We start from the raw sequence: 17,084 nt of genomic DNA, 5'->3' as shown, positions 1-17,084 counted from the left end.
GGTTCCAATGAAGCTCCACTGCCCCATTTGGACCATTAGAGGAAGTGGAATTAAGTAAGGATTTAACAAATACTAGTGAGTGAACTTGCATTTGAAAACATTTTGAGAAAATGTTTACATGTTTCAAAGAATCATTTGGGAATGTTATCGATTTTTGCTTTAAGATTGCCTTGAACAAGCCCTTGATAAAATGTTTGATGCTGTGAAATGTGAAATGTGTAAAAGGATGAATCCACATGTTTTTGTCTGATGTTGATATATATATATTTATATATATATATATGTATACTATGTCATAAATGGTACCATTGTGTGACAAATGCAACCATGCGTGTGCGGGGTGAGTGTGCACTTGTCGGTGATGACTGTGGTGAGGGAGATAGATGGTGATACTGTCCAACTATGTGCACGATGTGGTGGGATGTACATGAGCTGGGTGAGATGGGATGTTCGGCTATGTGCACAATGTGGTGGGATGCACATGAGCTAGGTGAGATGGGATGTCCGGCTATGTGCACGATGTGGTGGGATGCACATGAGCTGGGTGAGATGCACATGATGAATCTTAAAAATTTGTCATTTATTTGCAAATTGATTTTATTGCAACAAGAAACAGTCTGTTTATACTACCTTACTTGGATAATTGTTGGAAATTTCCCTTCTTTCCAATTTCATGCTGAATACGATTCCTTCATCATTAAATGATTTAATAACCAAGGGTTTAAATGGAGGGATTTTAATAAGAACTTGAACTAAGTTGCATTGTTTTTGAATAAGTGCATCATGATTATCAACTTTCCTTGTTGTTGCTTTTTTCCTTCTTATGTTTACTCACTGAGTTTGTACTCACTGTTTTCAACTTCATGTTTTCAAATCAGGAGGCAGTTGGAACCTAGGTTGAGGTATCCATATAGTTTCGTCTTTGTTTATAAGTATGATTGCATTAAGTAGCCGTCCCTTCACCTTGGTCATTTCGCTTGAAGTTAAGAATCATTTTGTTTGTAAATACATTCATGTGATGTAAAGTATTAAGATATGTGTCTTAGACAATGTACGTATACTGTGACGGGTAATGCCACCATTAGTTGGCAATGGTTAGCATTATTTGGGTCACGTGAAATGCAGTTTTTAATTGCTATAGCATATTAATTAGGTACTTATAGATTAGAAGTATGAAAGGTGACTTTAAGAATAATTGATGGAATGATGATAGGATTATGTAAATAGGCTTACTTGGGCTTAGTGGACTATGTCCATTGAGTCCATGTGCCAGTCACGTCTTAGAAATCAGGTCGTGATAGCCGATGGCTCATCAATCACAAGGTTTTGCCCGTAACTCTGCTCAATCAATTTCATCTACTCCTTTAGTAGCTGCCTCATCTGGTAAAGAGGTTAGTGGATCGAGAGGTAGAGGTGTTGTTGCTTCCTCTTAGAGTAGGCTGTATGGGTCTGGATGTCAAAGCTTTACGGGTGGGGACCAAGCTAGGGTATATGCTTTAACACCCCAAGAGGCCCAAACATCCAAGGTAATGATCTCAGGTACTCTTTCTATTTGTGATATGAATGCTCGGGTATTGTTTGATCCTGGTTCAACCCACTCTTTTGTCTCTCCATGTTTTGCACTTCGGTTGGGTAAAGGTCGTGTTAGGAGAGAAGAATAATTAGTGGTGTTTACTCCTTTAAAGGAGGTATTTGTGGCAGAATGGGAATATGAGTCCTGTGTAGTTCGATTCAAGGATAAAGACACTTTGGTGAATCTAGTGGTGTTAGACACCTTAGATTTTGATGTGATCTTAGGAATGGATTGGCTATCACGCTGCCATGCTAGTGTGGACTGTTCCCATAAATTGGTTAGATTTGATTTCAGGATGAGCCACCATTTAGTATTCAAGGGGATAGGAGCAATGCTCCAACCAATTTGATATCAGTCATATTTACCAGAAGGCTATTATGACAGGGTTGTTCAGGTTACTTGGCTGTTGTGAGGGATACCCAAGCGAAGGTCAGAGATATAAGCCAAGTGTCGGTAGTTAATGAGTTTATGGATGTATTTCTAGAGGAACTACTAGGTTTGCCTCTCGAGTGAAAGATTGAATTTTGCATAGATTTGATTCCCGACACTAGACCCATATCCATACCTCATACCGAATGGCACCGACGGAGCTTAAGGAACTTAAGGATCAGTTGGAAGATTTGTTAGATAAAGGCTTCATTTGCCGTAGCGTCTCACCATGGGGAGCACCGATACTATTTGTAAAGAAGAAAAATGGGTCACTTAGATTATGTATTGACTATTGACAACTTAACAAGGTAACGATAAAGAATAAGTACCCCCTTCCGAGGATAGATGATTTATTTGACCAACAACAAGGAGCACAATGTTTCTCCAAGATAGATCTACGATTGGGGTACCATCAATTAAGGATCTAGAACAAGTATGTACCAAAGATCGCATTTCGAGCAAGATATGGGCATTATGAGTTTTTGGTGATGTCCTTTGGGCTTACGAATGCCCCTGCAGCATTTATGGATTTGATGAATCAAGTGTTCAAGCATTATTTGGACAAGTTTGTGGTGGTACTTGTTGATGACATCTTGATATATTCCAGAGGCAGAGAGGAGCACGAGCAGCATCTCAAGATAGTGCTCCAAACTTTAAGAGAACATCAATTGTATGCCAAGTTTTTCAAGTGTGAATTATGGCTTGGAAGTGTTGCATTCTTAGGACATGTGGTCTTTGAAGATGGGGTACAAGTCAACCCAAAGAAAGTGGAGGCAGTGGAAAAGTGGCCGAGGGCAACATCAATTACAGAGATTAGGAGCTTTTTGGGGTTGACCGTATTATTGTCGTTTTGTGAAAGATTTCTCCAAAATAGCCGCTCCTCTGAATAGGTTGACACATAAAGATACAAAATTTGAGTGGTCATTTGCTTGTGAGGATAACTTTAAGAAGCTTAAGGCATGTCTCACCACAGCTCCAGTATTAAGCCTACAGCAAGGCGCAAGGGGTTATACGGTATTTTGAGATGCATCACGGGTTGGTTTAAAGTGTGTATTGATGTGGCATATGAAGGTGATTGCATATGCATCGAGGCAACTTAAAAGGCCTGAGCAAAATTACCCCGCACACGATTTGGAGATGGCAGCAATTGTGCTTGCCTTAAAGATTTGGAGACATTACTTGTATGGTGAGACTAGCGAGATATATACAACCATAAGAGCTTGAAATATATATTTTAGCAAAGGGATCTTAACTTACAGCAATGTAGATGGATGGAGTTACTTAAGGACTATGACTGCACTATTATCTACCATCCTGGTAAGGCAAATGTAGTGGTGGACGCCCTAAGTTGAAAGTTGATGGGGAGTCTGGCACATATATCTGCAGATAGGAGATCATTGATTTAGGAGATGCAAGGCTTAGGAGATATGGGTGTGCATTTTGAGGTTTCGGAGAAAAATGCATTGCTAGCACATTTTAGAGTTAGGCTAATCTTAGTAGACTAGATTGGAGAAGCACAAAGTAAGGACGAGTTCGTAACCAAGGCCTTAGAGGATCCTCAGGGACAGAAAGGGAAAATGTTTACTCAAGGCTCAGATGGAGTATTAAGGTATGGAACCAGACATTATGTGCTCGATAGGGATGGATTGAGGAGAAAAATATTAGAGGAGGCGTATATGGCAGCCTATGTGGTACATCCGGGAGCTACAAAGATGTATCAAGATTTGAGAGAAGTATACTGGTGCGAAGGACTTAAGAAATATGTATCTGAGTTGTTTCTAAGTGCCTGGTTTGTCAACAAGTTAAGGTAGAGCACTAAAGACTGCAGGGCTACTACAACCATTATCGGTGCCAGATTGGAAGTGGGAGCATGTTTCAATGGACTTTGTAATGGGCTTGCCTCAACTAGTGGGGGTTATGACTCGATTTGGATTATGGTAGATCGATTAACAAAGTCAGCTCAATTTCTTCTAGTTAAGACTATTTATGGGGCTACCCAGTACGCTCGAGTTTATGTGGATGAGATAGTTCAATTGCATGGTATTCCCATTTCTATAGTATCTGACAGAGGGACACAGTTCACCAGCAGGTTTTGGGGAAAGTTGCAAGAAGCTCTAGGTACTAGGTTGGATTTTAGCATGGCTTTCCACCCTCAGACTAATGGACAGTTTGAACGAACAATACAAACATCGGAAGATATGCTGAGGGCATGTGTAATAGACCTTAGGGTTAAATGGGATCGATATCTACCCTTAACGGAGTCTACTTACAATAATAGCTTTCAAGCTAGCATCAAAATGGCACCATTTGAGGCGTTATATGGATGGAGGTGCAGGTCACCCATTTGGTGGCTAGAGGTGGGAAAAAGAAAACTTTTGGGGCCAAAATTATTACAGGACGCCATTGAAAGGATATGCATGATTCGTCAGAGAATGCTATCAGCACAAAGCAAACAAAAATCATATGCTGATAACAGACGGAGAGACTTAGAGTTTCAAGTGGGAGATCACGTATTTTTAAAGGTCTCACCAATAAAAGGGGTAATGAGATTTGACAAGAAGGGGAAATTAAGTCCTCGGTATATAAGACCCTTCGAGATCTTAAAAAGGGTTGGAACAATGGCTTATCATTTGGCACTACCACTGGACCTTTCGAATATTCATCTAGTATTTCATGTGTTGATGCTTAAGAAGTATAACCCGGATCCATCTCATGTGATATGGTAAGAAACCATTCAATTGAGGGATGACTTAACCTATGAGGAAACCCTAGTAGCTATCCTTGATAGACAAGTCAAAAAGCTTCGTTCAAAGGATATACCCTTAGTGAAAGTGTTATGGCGAAATCACACCAATGAAGAGGTAATGTGGAAAGCTGAGGAAGAGATGCAGACAAAGTATCCACACCTTTTTAATGCATAAAGGTACGTTACTCTATAATTAGATCTAAATTCGGGGGTCAAATTTTTTTAATGGGGGAGATTGTGAAACCCCGATCTCCATAGACACATAACTAGAGGTAGATTGATGAGTGCATTAAATTCATATATTTATGGGAGATTAAATATCTAATTAGTCTAAGCTAGGCTAGATTTAGGACAAAAAATAATTTCAATTAGTGAAGAAAGGTGCACAATGGACTGTTACTCTATTTGCATATATTTTGGTTCTTTAAGCATATCTTCCACTACAGAAGTCCAAATGACATGATTTTTAGACCATTAGAAAGATAAGAGGCGGGGATAAACTTTTATGTTTACCACTTTTCCCAATTCTAATTAAAAGGTGGTCAAAATCTTTGTTGAAGTGAAAGTATTGCACTAAAAGAAGAAAATTGGGCAGAACCTTTGAGTGCTGCGGCCTTGCAAAATTGAGAGCCTTGGCCCTCACTATATTTTCCACAAATAACAAGCTTACAGTATTTTGGAAACTAGAGCCTTTTGAGGCTATTTAAAGGGCCTTTTTTAGAGGATTTTAAACCTTTTCCCAATGTCAAAAGAGTAAAAAGATTGCACAAAGGAAAGGAAGAGGACAAAGTCACTTTGTTAAAGGCATTTTTGTAAATTAAGTGAAAATTGGATAAACTTTAAGCATAAATATCTAACTCTCCAGCAGCTTTTTCTCATTTTCCAATAGCTTATTCTTCTTTTGCTTCCCATCCTCTTTCCCCATCTCAAGTTTTCAATCCTCCATGGAAGCCTCACTTGAATCCTCCATAACTTTCTCATAGAAAGTCCAAATTTCATGTTTTTCTACACCTTTTCATAGGGTTTTTCATGCTCCTTCACTTCTACACCTTAAAAACCCTCACAAGCCTTTCCTTACTACTTTCTCTCACTAGCTAGACGTTCTAGAGAAAGAGAAAGAGATTTTCCACAATAGTTTGAAAGCTTTTGAAAAAGAATTCAACTACAAAGCAACCCTAAGGTGAGTAATGAGTTAGGGTTTATTTCTAATTTGTTGATAAAGGTCAATAATCAAATTTGTTGGTTGTTTTATTGTGGAGAGTTGTTTATTTATTTCTAGTGTGATTAGAGTAATACAAATAAATGGCTAGTCAAATAGCAATTGGAAACTAGTTAGGAATAACTAGTAGAGCTTGATTTAGGAAATAGCTTTTAGAATTATATTTATGTAAATTGAGTTGGTTGTGATGCCATTGTGTGTGATAGGTTCCAACGAGACCCCACATCTCCATTCGGAGCATTAGTTGAAGTTAGAGTCGATCAAAACATCCACAAAGACCGATGAGTGAACTTGCATTAAAATGTTTTGGGATTAGGGCATAGGTGTTTGATTAAATCCATTGAAATGTTTTATTTGTTTTTCTTTAAAATATGCATGGGAACAAGCCCTTAATGAAACGTTTTTGCATTGCGGAATGTGACTGTGAGAAGTCCATGTGCTCCTATGTTATGTTGATATATATCTAAACATAAATGATATGTATTGATAGTGATATTGTTTGTAATTATAATCAAGTGTGTGCAGTGTGGGAGGGCACATGTCGATAAGGACAGGTGATTCCAGCTATGTGCGGTGTGGGAGTGCACATGAGCTGATGACCGATGGGTGGTGATTTCAACCGTGTGCGGTGTGGGAGTGCACGTGAGCTGATGACTAATGGTGGTCTATATCCAGCTATGTGCGGTGTGGAAGGGCACATGAGTTGAGGACCGTTGGGTGTATACATGCTTATATATGTAAATGCCATAAAGATGATCATATATGCTATGAAATTATTTGCATATGTTATGAAAAGGTTATGAAAATAATATGTGACTGCATTGAATATTGAGAAAACTTGATTATTGTCAATGTGCTCGATTTAATGTACAATGTGGAATGAGTGGATTTTCCTTATGGTAGTAAAAACCCCTTCAATTTTATTTGGCCAAAATTTTGTTGCAACAAGAATTCCTTTTCCTTGCGGTGAAAATCAATCCATTAGTCTTGACTTGCTTGAATTCTACTAAAGTTTTCACTCTTCAACTTCTTTGTTGTTGATGGATCCTTCATCATCAAGTGATTAAACAACCAAGTGTTTGAATGAGGGGTTTTTAATATGAATTAAACTAAATTTCATTGTTTTTGAACATAAGTGCATCATGATTTCTAAACTTTCCTTATCGTTCGCTTGTTCCTTTCTTATGTTCACTCACTGGGTTTATACTTACTCTTTTAAATTGCATGTTTTCATATTCATAGCTAGTTGGGGCCTAGCTTTAGGAGTCCACTCGTGTTCACCCTTGGTAGGTGTTTTGGCATTTAGTAGCCCTGCTCTCACCCAAGGTTACTCCACTAGTCATCAGGAGTTTTTTGTATATGTATATATATACTCAATGTAAATCGTTAAGAATTAGGTTATAAACAATAGATATATATCTGGTTGAGTGACGCCATTATGAAATGGCAACGAATGACAATATTTTGGGCTAATACAAATATAGATATTTGGTTGCCATGTATATTACTGAAATTTGCATAGTTGAGAATTAAGATTTATGGTTTAGGAATGGTGACGTAATGAAATGATGAATAGAATTTTATAAAGAGGCTTGCTTGGGCTTAGTAGGCTGTGGCCATTTGGCCCATGTGCCTATCATGGCTCGAAAATTGGGCTGTGACAAAGGTACCTAAAGATTTTTTTTACAACTGTTAAATGTGACTCTCTGGATGTGATTGAAAACATGTATACAAGCATACATTAAATTGTATGTCAAGTCTGCTAACCGTTAAATGGAGTAAAGAGCCAATCATACCTCTATAGAGCTTTTGATCAACACTCTTTCCTTTTTCATCTTTATCAAGCTTGGTAGAGGGACTCATTGATGTGCTAATTGACTTTAGCTTCATCACATCAAACTTTTTCAGCATGTCTTGAGTGTATCTTTTTTGATTGATAAAGACATCATCCTCACATTGTTTGATTTGAAGGCCAAGAATTTTAGTTCACCCAACATGCTCATTTCAAACTCACCTTGCATTTATTCTTCAGCAAAGTTCTTACACAAAGCTTCATCAGCAGCACCAAATATGATATCATTCACATAAATTTGAACTATAATTAAATCATTCAAGTATTTCTTAATAAATAGGGTTGTATCACTACTTCCTCTAATGTAACCTTTTTTAACCAAGAATTTTGAAAGTCTTTCATACCAAGCTCTTGGAGCTTGTTTTAATCCATATAGGGCCTTATGTAATTTAAAACAATAATCAAGCTTTTCAAAATCTTCAAAATCGGGGGGTTGTTTGACATAAACTTCTTCTTGAATAAGGCAATTTAAAAATGCATTTTTCACATCTATTTGAAATTCATGAAACATGCAAATGCAAGCAATAATCTTATGGCTTCTATCTTGGCAAGAAGAGCAAAGGTTTCATCATAATCAATAACTTATTCCTAATTATATCCTTGAGCAACTAGCCTAGCTTTGTTTCTTATTACATTACCTTGTTCATCTACCTTGTTTCTGAACACCCACTTTGTACCAACAATTAGGTGATTAAATGGCCTCAAAACTAATGTCCATACTCTATTTCTTTCAAATTGTTCAAGTTCTTTTTGCATGGGCAACATCCAGCTTTCTTCTTTTTCTGCCTCTTCAAAATTTTTAGGCTTGATTTGTGAAATAAAAGTTGAGTATTCACATGTTTCTTTAACTCTTCTTCTGGTTTTAACTCTTTCTGAAAGATCACTAATAATCTGCTCTTAAGGGTGATCTTTGACATATTTTTAGCTCTTTGGAAGATCATTGTGTTGATTTTCAACTCTTTGCAGATCTTCTAAAGATGGAACTTCTACTTCTCTTTCAAGAGAGTTTCCTTCACTATTTTTCTTGTTCTCTAGGCTCATTTCTTCCATTTGTCTCTCAAGATCCTCTGCATCATTATCATCAACAAAAACTTTCTTTTGAAAAGCATTAGTTTCATAAAAAACTACATGAATGGACTCTTCAATTGTTAAAGTTCTTTTGTTAAAAATTCTATAAGCTTTTGAGTTCAATGCATACCCTAGAAATATTGCCTCATCACTCTTAGCATCCAATTTTCCAAGAAAATCTTTTCCATTGTTCAAAACAAAGCATTTACAGCCTAAACTTCTAAAATGAGAAATGTTTGGTTTTCTGCCTTTGTATAATTCATAGAGAGTTTTAGATATTATAGCCCTTATTAAAACTCTGTTTAGAATGTAGGCTACTGTATTGATAGCTTATGCCTAAAAATACTTTGTTAAATTGTTTTCATAAAGCATGGTTCGAGCCATTTTTTTTAAAGTTTGATTTTTTCTCTCAACAACCCCATTATGTTAAGGTGTTCTAGGTGTAGAAAAGTCGTGATCCAATCTTTTTTCATTGCAAAAGTTTTCAAATTCATGTCCTTCACACTCACCTCCATGATCACTTCTAATACTAACAATGATAAGTCCTTTTTCATTCGGAACTCTCCTACAGTGATTTGCAAATGTAGGTAATGCATCATTTTTGTAAGCAAAGAAGTAGACCCAAGTATATTTAAAATAGCCATCAATTATCACAAAACCATATGATTTACCTCATAAGCTAGTTATGTTGATTGAACCAAATAAACCTATATGTAATAATTCAAGAGGTCTAGAGTTGAAACATTGAGACCTCGACCTTCATAGACATGTAGCGGAGGTAGACCATATGATCTGGAACAAGGGTAGTTTGGTCATTTTCCTGGCAAGCTCCTAGAAGTGGGTTTTCTAATGTTATTAAGGCCTAAGTAGGCCTAAGACATAAATGAATGATGAAAATAAGGATAAAATGACGAAGGAAATAGAAATAATGATGATTTTCAAAGTAGGGGAAAAATGGTCATTTTTCATCTCGGGTAGAAATTTTTAAGTTTTCGTGAACTTAAGTATTTCTAGTCTATTATGGACTTTGTCTCGGTGTCAAAAGAGTAAAAAGATTGCACAAAGGATTGGAAGAAGACAAAGCCAACTTGTTAAGGGCATTTTCATAATTTTAGTGAAGTTTGGATAAACTTAAGCTATAAATATCTCATTTCTCCAACAGCTTCCTTATTTTTCCAACAGCTTCTTGTTCTTCTTCCTCCCATATCACGTTTTGTCAAGCCCAGCTGTATTATATACTTGCCATGTCATTCATGTACTTGATAGCATGTTTGCATACTTGGATGCCTCGAAAAATCGTTAAACGTCGGTATCATACCTAGTGGTACAATTAAGTAGATTAAAACCTCGAAATAGTCCAAATAGAGACTTTAGGATGTATTTTAGAGTTATTGAATCTTAGAATGTCTTAAAATGGTGATTCAGAGTTCGAGGATTAATTTGAAATTCAATCGAGAATTTTTATAACGTAGGGGCAAAATGGTCATTTTGCCACTCACGGGCAAAAAAATTTAAATGTTGAATGAGATCTTCGACTAAGTTTGACAATTTGGAGCATAATTTGAATTTAAGAAGTGAAAATTTCCAATTTCGACATTTTTTCAAGCATAAGGGTAAACCGATCATTTCACGTATCCATGAGGACGTAATTGGAATTTTTAAAATTTTACACCACCGTGACACTTGTCAAGCCCATGAATTTCACCTATTATCATTTTTATACTTTGGATAATTGGAGTATTATATGTGGTGGTAAGAAAATACTTAATAGTTAAGTTTTAACCATGAACCATTCACATGTTGACATGTGTCAAGCTTTAATTCTTTTATAATTTTCTTTATAAACCAACATAAACCTCTCCCCATTCTTCTTTCATTGCTGTGCAAGCCAAAGAAAAGGGGGGAATGAATAGAAACAACCCTCGAGGAAGAAAATTCAAGAGAAATTCATCGGTTACCCAAAAACGAAGTGATCTAAGGTAAAATTTCGTAATTTTAGCTTAAGATTCACCTCTCCCATGCTTTCTTTTTCATTTTCTATGGTTGAAACCCAAACTTTCATGAAGGAAGTCATGTTGGCCGAATCAAGGGGGGGGGGGGGAGGTTTTAATGATGGTTTTTGTTAGATTTCATGCTATCTAGGTGTTTTTAGTTGTTTCGTGATATTCGGTATGAAAAACAAGCAAGAAAACCACATGTTCTTCACTAAACCCTCTTTGGCCGAATTTAATAAGGGATATATTGATAATGAATTTTGTTATATTTCATATTATTTAGCTCGTATTTGATGATTTATGGTGTCGAATATTGACAATGGTCATCGAAAAGTATAGTGCCTTTAGTAAATGACTTGAACGATAATGAGAAAATCATGGTAAATGGACTTGAATATGATTTCTAATGATATATACGGACTTATTGGACTGTGTTGACACTGATTAGCACGTTAGTTCAAAATCGAAATAAATTTCGAATGTTGTGTTTTAGGTATAGGTAGTGAGCCCTCTGGTAAGGGTAAAGATATCGTACCCGAGGACCAGGAGTAGGAGTACTTTTGTTATTGTGAGTAATCAAACTATCATCTTAGCTATTTAAAGTAGTTTATACTCATTTTTATGATTTTAAAGAATAATGAACTTAAATTGTAAACTATTATGTTCTATGACTGAAGTGTTGGTTAAATGAAATGAGATTCATAATTTGGTTTGAAATTGAATCTTGGTTTTGGAAATTGAGTAAGTGGAAACTATATACTTGTGTTATATATATGTTTTGACTATTGTTAGTTATGTCGACCCTACTTTGTAATAAATGTATCGGCATAACGGGATTTATAATTGACATATGGTTTAAATTGATGGCTTATGACAATGTGATGGCATGAATGGTTAGATTTGTGTTTGTGTGGAATATATGACATGTTTTGTTTTACCTTGATAGGCTGGGTTGTCAAGCCCAGCTCGACAATATGTTTATTATGCCATTCCTTTATAAGAATGCATGTTTGCTTACTTGAGAACCTTGAAAATCGTTAAAGGACGATATTGTACCAAATGGTGTAATTAAGTTGATTTAAGCCCCGAACTAGTTCAAATAGAGATTTTAAGATGAAATTGAGAATTTTAAAACCCCAAAATGACTTAAAATGGTGATTTGGAGTTCGATGATCGATTTGGAGTCAAATTGGAATTTCCATGACCTTAGGGCAAAATGGTCATTTTGCTACCCAAGGTTAAGATGTGAATGTTGGAAGAAGTTTTTGATCAAGATTGACTATTTAGAACATAATTCGAGTTTGAGAAGTGAAAAATTTTAATTTCGGCGTTTTTTCGAGCATATGGGCAAAATAGTCATTTTGCCACCCTAAAGGCAAAGTTGTAATTTTACACCACCCAACACTTGTCCAACACATTGATTTTACCCAATATTATCATGGATAATTGAGAAAATTTAAGTGGTGGAGAGAGATTACTTAATGGGTAAGTATGACACATGGACTAATGGTAAGGTGACATGTGTCAAATTTTCAACCATTCATTATTTTTCTTATAAATCAGCACAAAATCAGCCCATTTCTCATTCATATGGCCGGCCAAAGCAAGAACAAAGGAAGAAAAGAAGAACAAAACCCTAGGTGGAAAAATTCAAAGGAAAAGTGTGAAAATTCAAGGAAACAAGTGAAAAAAAGGTAAGATTTTTCAATTAAGCTTGAGATCTCTCTTTCTTAAGCATTTTTTCTTATTTTCCATGGTTGAATCACATGATTTCATGAGGATACCCATGCTGGCCGAACACTTAGAGGGAGGTTTAGATGCTTGATTTGGTTAGATTTCAATGAATTTTAGTGTTTTTAGTTAGTTAGTGATATGTAGCATGAAAATCAAGCAAGAAAAATTCATGTTCTTCCATCACCCATCATTGGCCGAATTCTCCATGTGGAATATTGATGATGATTTTGATTTTATTTCAAGTGATTTGGTTAGGAATTAGTGATTTATGGTGTGAGAATCAAGCTTGAAAAATTATAGTGTTGATGCACCCACCATGGCTGAATTTTCCAAGAGAAAATGTGAGGATGATTTTACCATATTTCAAGTTATTTAATTTTTGTTTGATGATTTGGAGTAATGGGAAAAAAATGGAATTATTTAGAGTTGAATTGGACGTATTGGCCAATTAATCTAGTGATAGATCGAATTAGGCCAATACCATTTTATTTAGGTACATAATTGAATTTATATTGAACACCGTATTTAGATAGTTACCTGAGTACTTCACATCCCATTTCATGCATTAGTATAGAGCCTGAATTGGTTATATAGCGATTTAGCACAAATGTAGTAAATGGCTTATTGTGCATTATGTCTAGGTGGTGAGCATTCTGGAAAAAGTAAAGAGATAGTACCCGAGGATCAAGAATCGGAGTACTCAAAATTCGACTTTCGAAATAGGGAGTAACCTTACTATCGTCTTAATTATCTAAAGTGATTTTTATCTGATTTTGTGATTTTATGAAAAATGAGTTGAAATGGTAAATCTTTATGTTTTATAAACAAAATGTGTTTAAATGAAATGATTTTATAAATTGTCTTGAAATTGAATGATGGCTTTGAAAATAGAGTAATTGGAGACCATTTGATGAATTGTGAATTTATGGTTCTAATTGGTTGGCTTATGGCAATATTGGCATGAATGGCTGAATTGGTATTTGTGTTGTAAATGTATAAATTGTTGTTTGCCTTGATAGGTTGGATAATGATAAAATTGCCATGTCATGCTGTTAAATTTTATTGAATTAGTGGGTTATTGATTAGTCGCTGCAGTGGATGAGTTTCCATGGACTAGCCTATTAGAGGGGCACGGTAACCCTATTATATTCTTACCTCGGTCGGAGAGGTGCTTAGGGTAACTCTCGAGGTACACTTTTAGAGTTCACTTCATGCCAAACCACCACGTAAGGGTGAACTCAGCCAATGCCAAGGAACGACTATGTTTTCAAAATAAAAATATGTTTATGTGTACACGAAATTTTTAATAGCCTTAGCGGACTCGGTTGGGATAGCCCTCGGCCAAGGTATCCCTTAAAACTGAGTATGAGAATGATTTTGGCACGAGCCAAAGTTTTAAGAAATTCATAAGCCATGTTTATTACTCGATTTATATGAATTGATTTTATTTGGTTAAAATGAGTTGAAAGGTGATAAATTACAGTATAATGATCTATTTTAATTTGTCTCCATTTACTCAGCTTTAGATATTTTAGATGGTATTTGTTTACTCATTGGGATTATATAATCTCACCACCCTCCTTTCCACTCATTTCAGGCTTTAGAATAGGCTGTAGATAACAGATTTTATCGAGGCTACCATTGGATTTGCACCTCAAAAACTGTAGGTTTACCGCTTTTGATACTTTCGGTAGTTCATGGGCCGACGTGTCACTATAAATTAAATCTTATTCTTTGGTTATCTGTATTACAGTATGTATAAATTTATTTAGTTTTTACGCTACAAAAATTATTTACTGATAACTCTATAAATATTGTTTTATAAGAAAATAGAATATTTTATTGAATATTTTTATTGCATTCAAATAGTTATAATTTTACTTTAAATGAATGTTTTAGATATCTAAACTTATTTTTGATTATGAAATATGTGTTTTCCACTCGGATACTACATTTTTAGTTGGTTTTAAGACTTTAAAGGAAAACTGACCAAAATACCCCTATGAGAAAAAAATTATTTTTCTATTGTTTTGATTTGGAGATAGTTTATAATCTCTAAAAACATGATATTTAACAACTGTTGCTCATAGGGGAGGTGAGAAAAACTGATATAAAAGCCTTGCGAGGTTTCGGTCGACATTTCGGGCGATGAATGTCTACCAAGACATCGCAGCGGTTGTCATGGGCTCGAGGGGAGTACCGGATCGTGACATGGGTAATATCATATTAGCCATGTCATACTGCCAAAATTTTTATTAATTTGGTGGGGTAATTGATTAGCTTACTACAGTGGGCGAGTTTTCGTGGACTGACCTATTAGAGGGGCACGGTAAACCCCGTCATATTTTACCTTAGTATGAGAGGTGCGGAGGGTATCTCCTAAGGTAGTTTAGAGTTCACTTCACGCCGAACCACCACATGAGGGTGAAACTCGACCAGCGCCAAGGAACGACTGTGTTTCTAAATGTAAAAACATGTATTATGTGTATATGTTATTTTAACAGCCTTGGCAGACTCGGTTGGATGCCCTGCACAAGGTGTCATCGAGTACAAATTTTAGCACGAGCCAAGTTTTTAAGAGAGTCATAAGCCTTGTTGACTTTTTTATGTAATGTAACTGTTTTATATGGGTTGAAATGAGTTTTAATGTTATGAATCATATTATGATGAGATGTTTTAATTGTCTCAATTTACTTGGCTTTAGATGTTATAGATGATCTTTGCTTACTCACTCGGTTTATAAAAACTCAACACCCTTCTTTCACCCATTTCAGGATCAAGGTAGTTTGTAGACCGTCGATTTTGTCGAGGGTTTGCTTTTGGATTTGCACTCTTAAAATTGTGGGTTTACAGTCATGTTTATTTTTGTTATTTTGGGGCTCACATGTCATTGTAGAATATTTTTGTATACCTTGGTGCAATGTGCTATTATATATACGAATTTATTTTGTTATTACTTTTCATTAACTGCTTATATAGAATTCTATAAATATTGTTTATATGAAAATGGAATATTTTATTCGATATTTTTATTTAGTTTGATTAGTTATAATTTCACTTTAAATGGATGATTTAGATACCTAAATTTATTTTTAGATATGAAATGTATATTTTTCATTTATATATTATATTTTTAACAGGTTTCAAATTTTCGAGTAAAATGATCAAAATACCACTGTGCGATAGAAATTACTTTTTGATTGTATTTGATTTGAAAATAGTTTATATTCCTTTAAAATATGATATTTAGTAACTGCTACTCACAGGGGAGGCAGAACTGATGCTAGAGCCTTGCGAGGTTTCGATTGACATTCTGGGTAAGGTATGTCTATCGAGACATCGTGACGGTTGTCACGGGCTCGAAGAGAGTATCGGGTCGTGACACATTTCTTCATCTTCCATGGAAGCCTCCCTTCAAGCTTTCATAACTCTCTTTCTCTCTCTAGCTTCAATTTTCATGCTTTTGAGCACTTTTTCATATAACCTTTTGTGCTCTTTCACTTTCTCACCTTAAAACCATCAAAAGTCTTTGTTTAGCACTTTCTCTCACTAGTTGGAAGTTTTAAAGAGAGAAAGAGAGACTTGCCATAGTAGCTTGAAAACTCTTGAAAAGAAGTTCAACTATAAGTCCACCGAGGTGAGGATGAGTTATGGTTGATTTTAAGTGGTTAGAGATGGCTAATAATTAGAATTGTGGGCTGTTATATTTTGATGGTTATATTGTGTGTGATAGGTTCCAACGAGGCCTCAGATGTCAGTTTGAAGCAATAATCGACGTTAGAGTCAATTAAAGATTCAATAAATATCAGTGAGTGAACTTGCATCAAAGTGTTTTTGAGAAATACATATGTGTTGGGATGAAGCATTTAAATGATTTTACTTGGCTTTTCATTAAATTATGCATTGGAACAAGCCCTTGATAAATTCTCTCTATGTTGTGACATGTGGCTGTTATGGATTCATGTACTACTAAATTATGTTGGTATATATATATATATATGTTGTGCATTGATAGTTGATATTGTGTGATAATTATAACCACGCATGTGCTCGATGTGGGGGTGCACATGTTGGTGATGACGGGGTGCGAGAGTGTGGATGATGATATTGCGTATGTGCGCGATGTGGGGGAGCACATGATGGCATTAGTTATGTGGGATGTGGGGGAGCACACAATGATGATGATATTGCCTATGTGCGCAATGTGGGGAGGCACATAATGGCATTAGTTGTGCGCATGTGGGGGAGCACAAAAACATGATGATGTTGAAATGTGTGAGTATGAAATGCACATGACAGTGAATGAAGTGGGGTGGTGTACGTGTTTATATATGTTTATATATGTATATGTGTTAGAAAGTTTATGATTATAATATGTGATTGAAATGAATAATGATAAACTTAATTATTGTCAATGTATTCACTTTGATGTGCAATATGGTAGGAATGGATTTTGTGGCATGTGAAAA

General features: G+C 35.6%; 1 protein-coding gene across 1 annotated transcript; it reads left to right on the top strand.

The window, feature by feature from the left end:
- LOC108661388 lies at nucleotides 1,305–2,892 on the top strand. Its single transcript, XM_018117798.1, has 4 exons — nucleotides 1,305–1,407; nucleotides 1,702–1,850; nucleotides 1,958–2,069; nucleotides 2,522–2,892. Exons 1-4 carry the CDS (start codon nucleotides 1,305–1,307, stop codon nucleotides 2,890–2,892), a joined length of 735 nt encoding a protein of 244 aa, XP_017973287.1.

This window comes from Theobroma cacao, chromosome 1, assembly GCF_000208745.1.
Source record: "Theobroma cacao cultivar B97-61/B2 chromosome 1, Criollo_cocoa_genome_V2, whole genome shotgun sequence".
In the NCBI taxonomy this organism is placed as follows: domain Eukaryota; kingdom Viridiplantae; phylum Streptophyta; class Magnoliopsida; order Malvales; family Malvaceae; genus Theobroma; species Theobroma cacao.
Note: the sequence above shows the minus strand (reverse complement) of the source record. Positions and strands in the feature narration are given on the sequence as shown.

What these genes read in the sequence shown, in the direction of transcription:
- LOC108661388 (XM_018117798.1), top strand. Translation starts at nt 1,305, where the DNA reads ATGGCTCATCAATCACAAGGTTTTGCCCGTAACTCTGCTCAATCAATT. An exon ending in AGAGGTTAGTGGATCGAGAG is followed by an intron (nt 1,408 to 1,701) that starts GTAGAGGTGTTG and finishes TATTTGTGGCAG; the next exon opens with AATGGGAATATGAGTCCTGT. An exon ending in ATTTCTAGAGGAACTACTAG is followed by an intron (nt 2,070 to 2,521) that starts GTTTGCCTCTCG and finishes ATGCCCCTGCAG; the next exon opens with CATTTATGGATTTGATGAAT.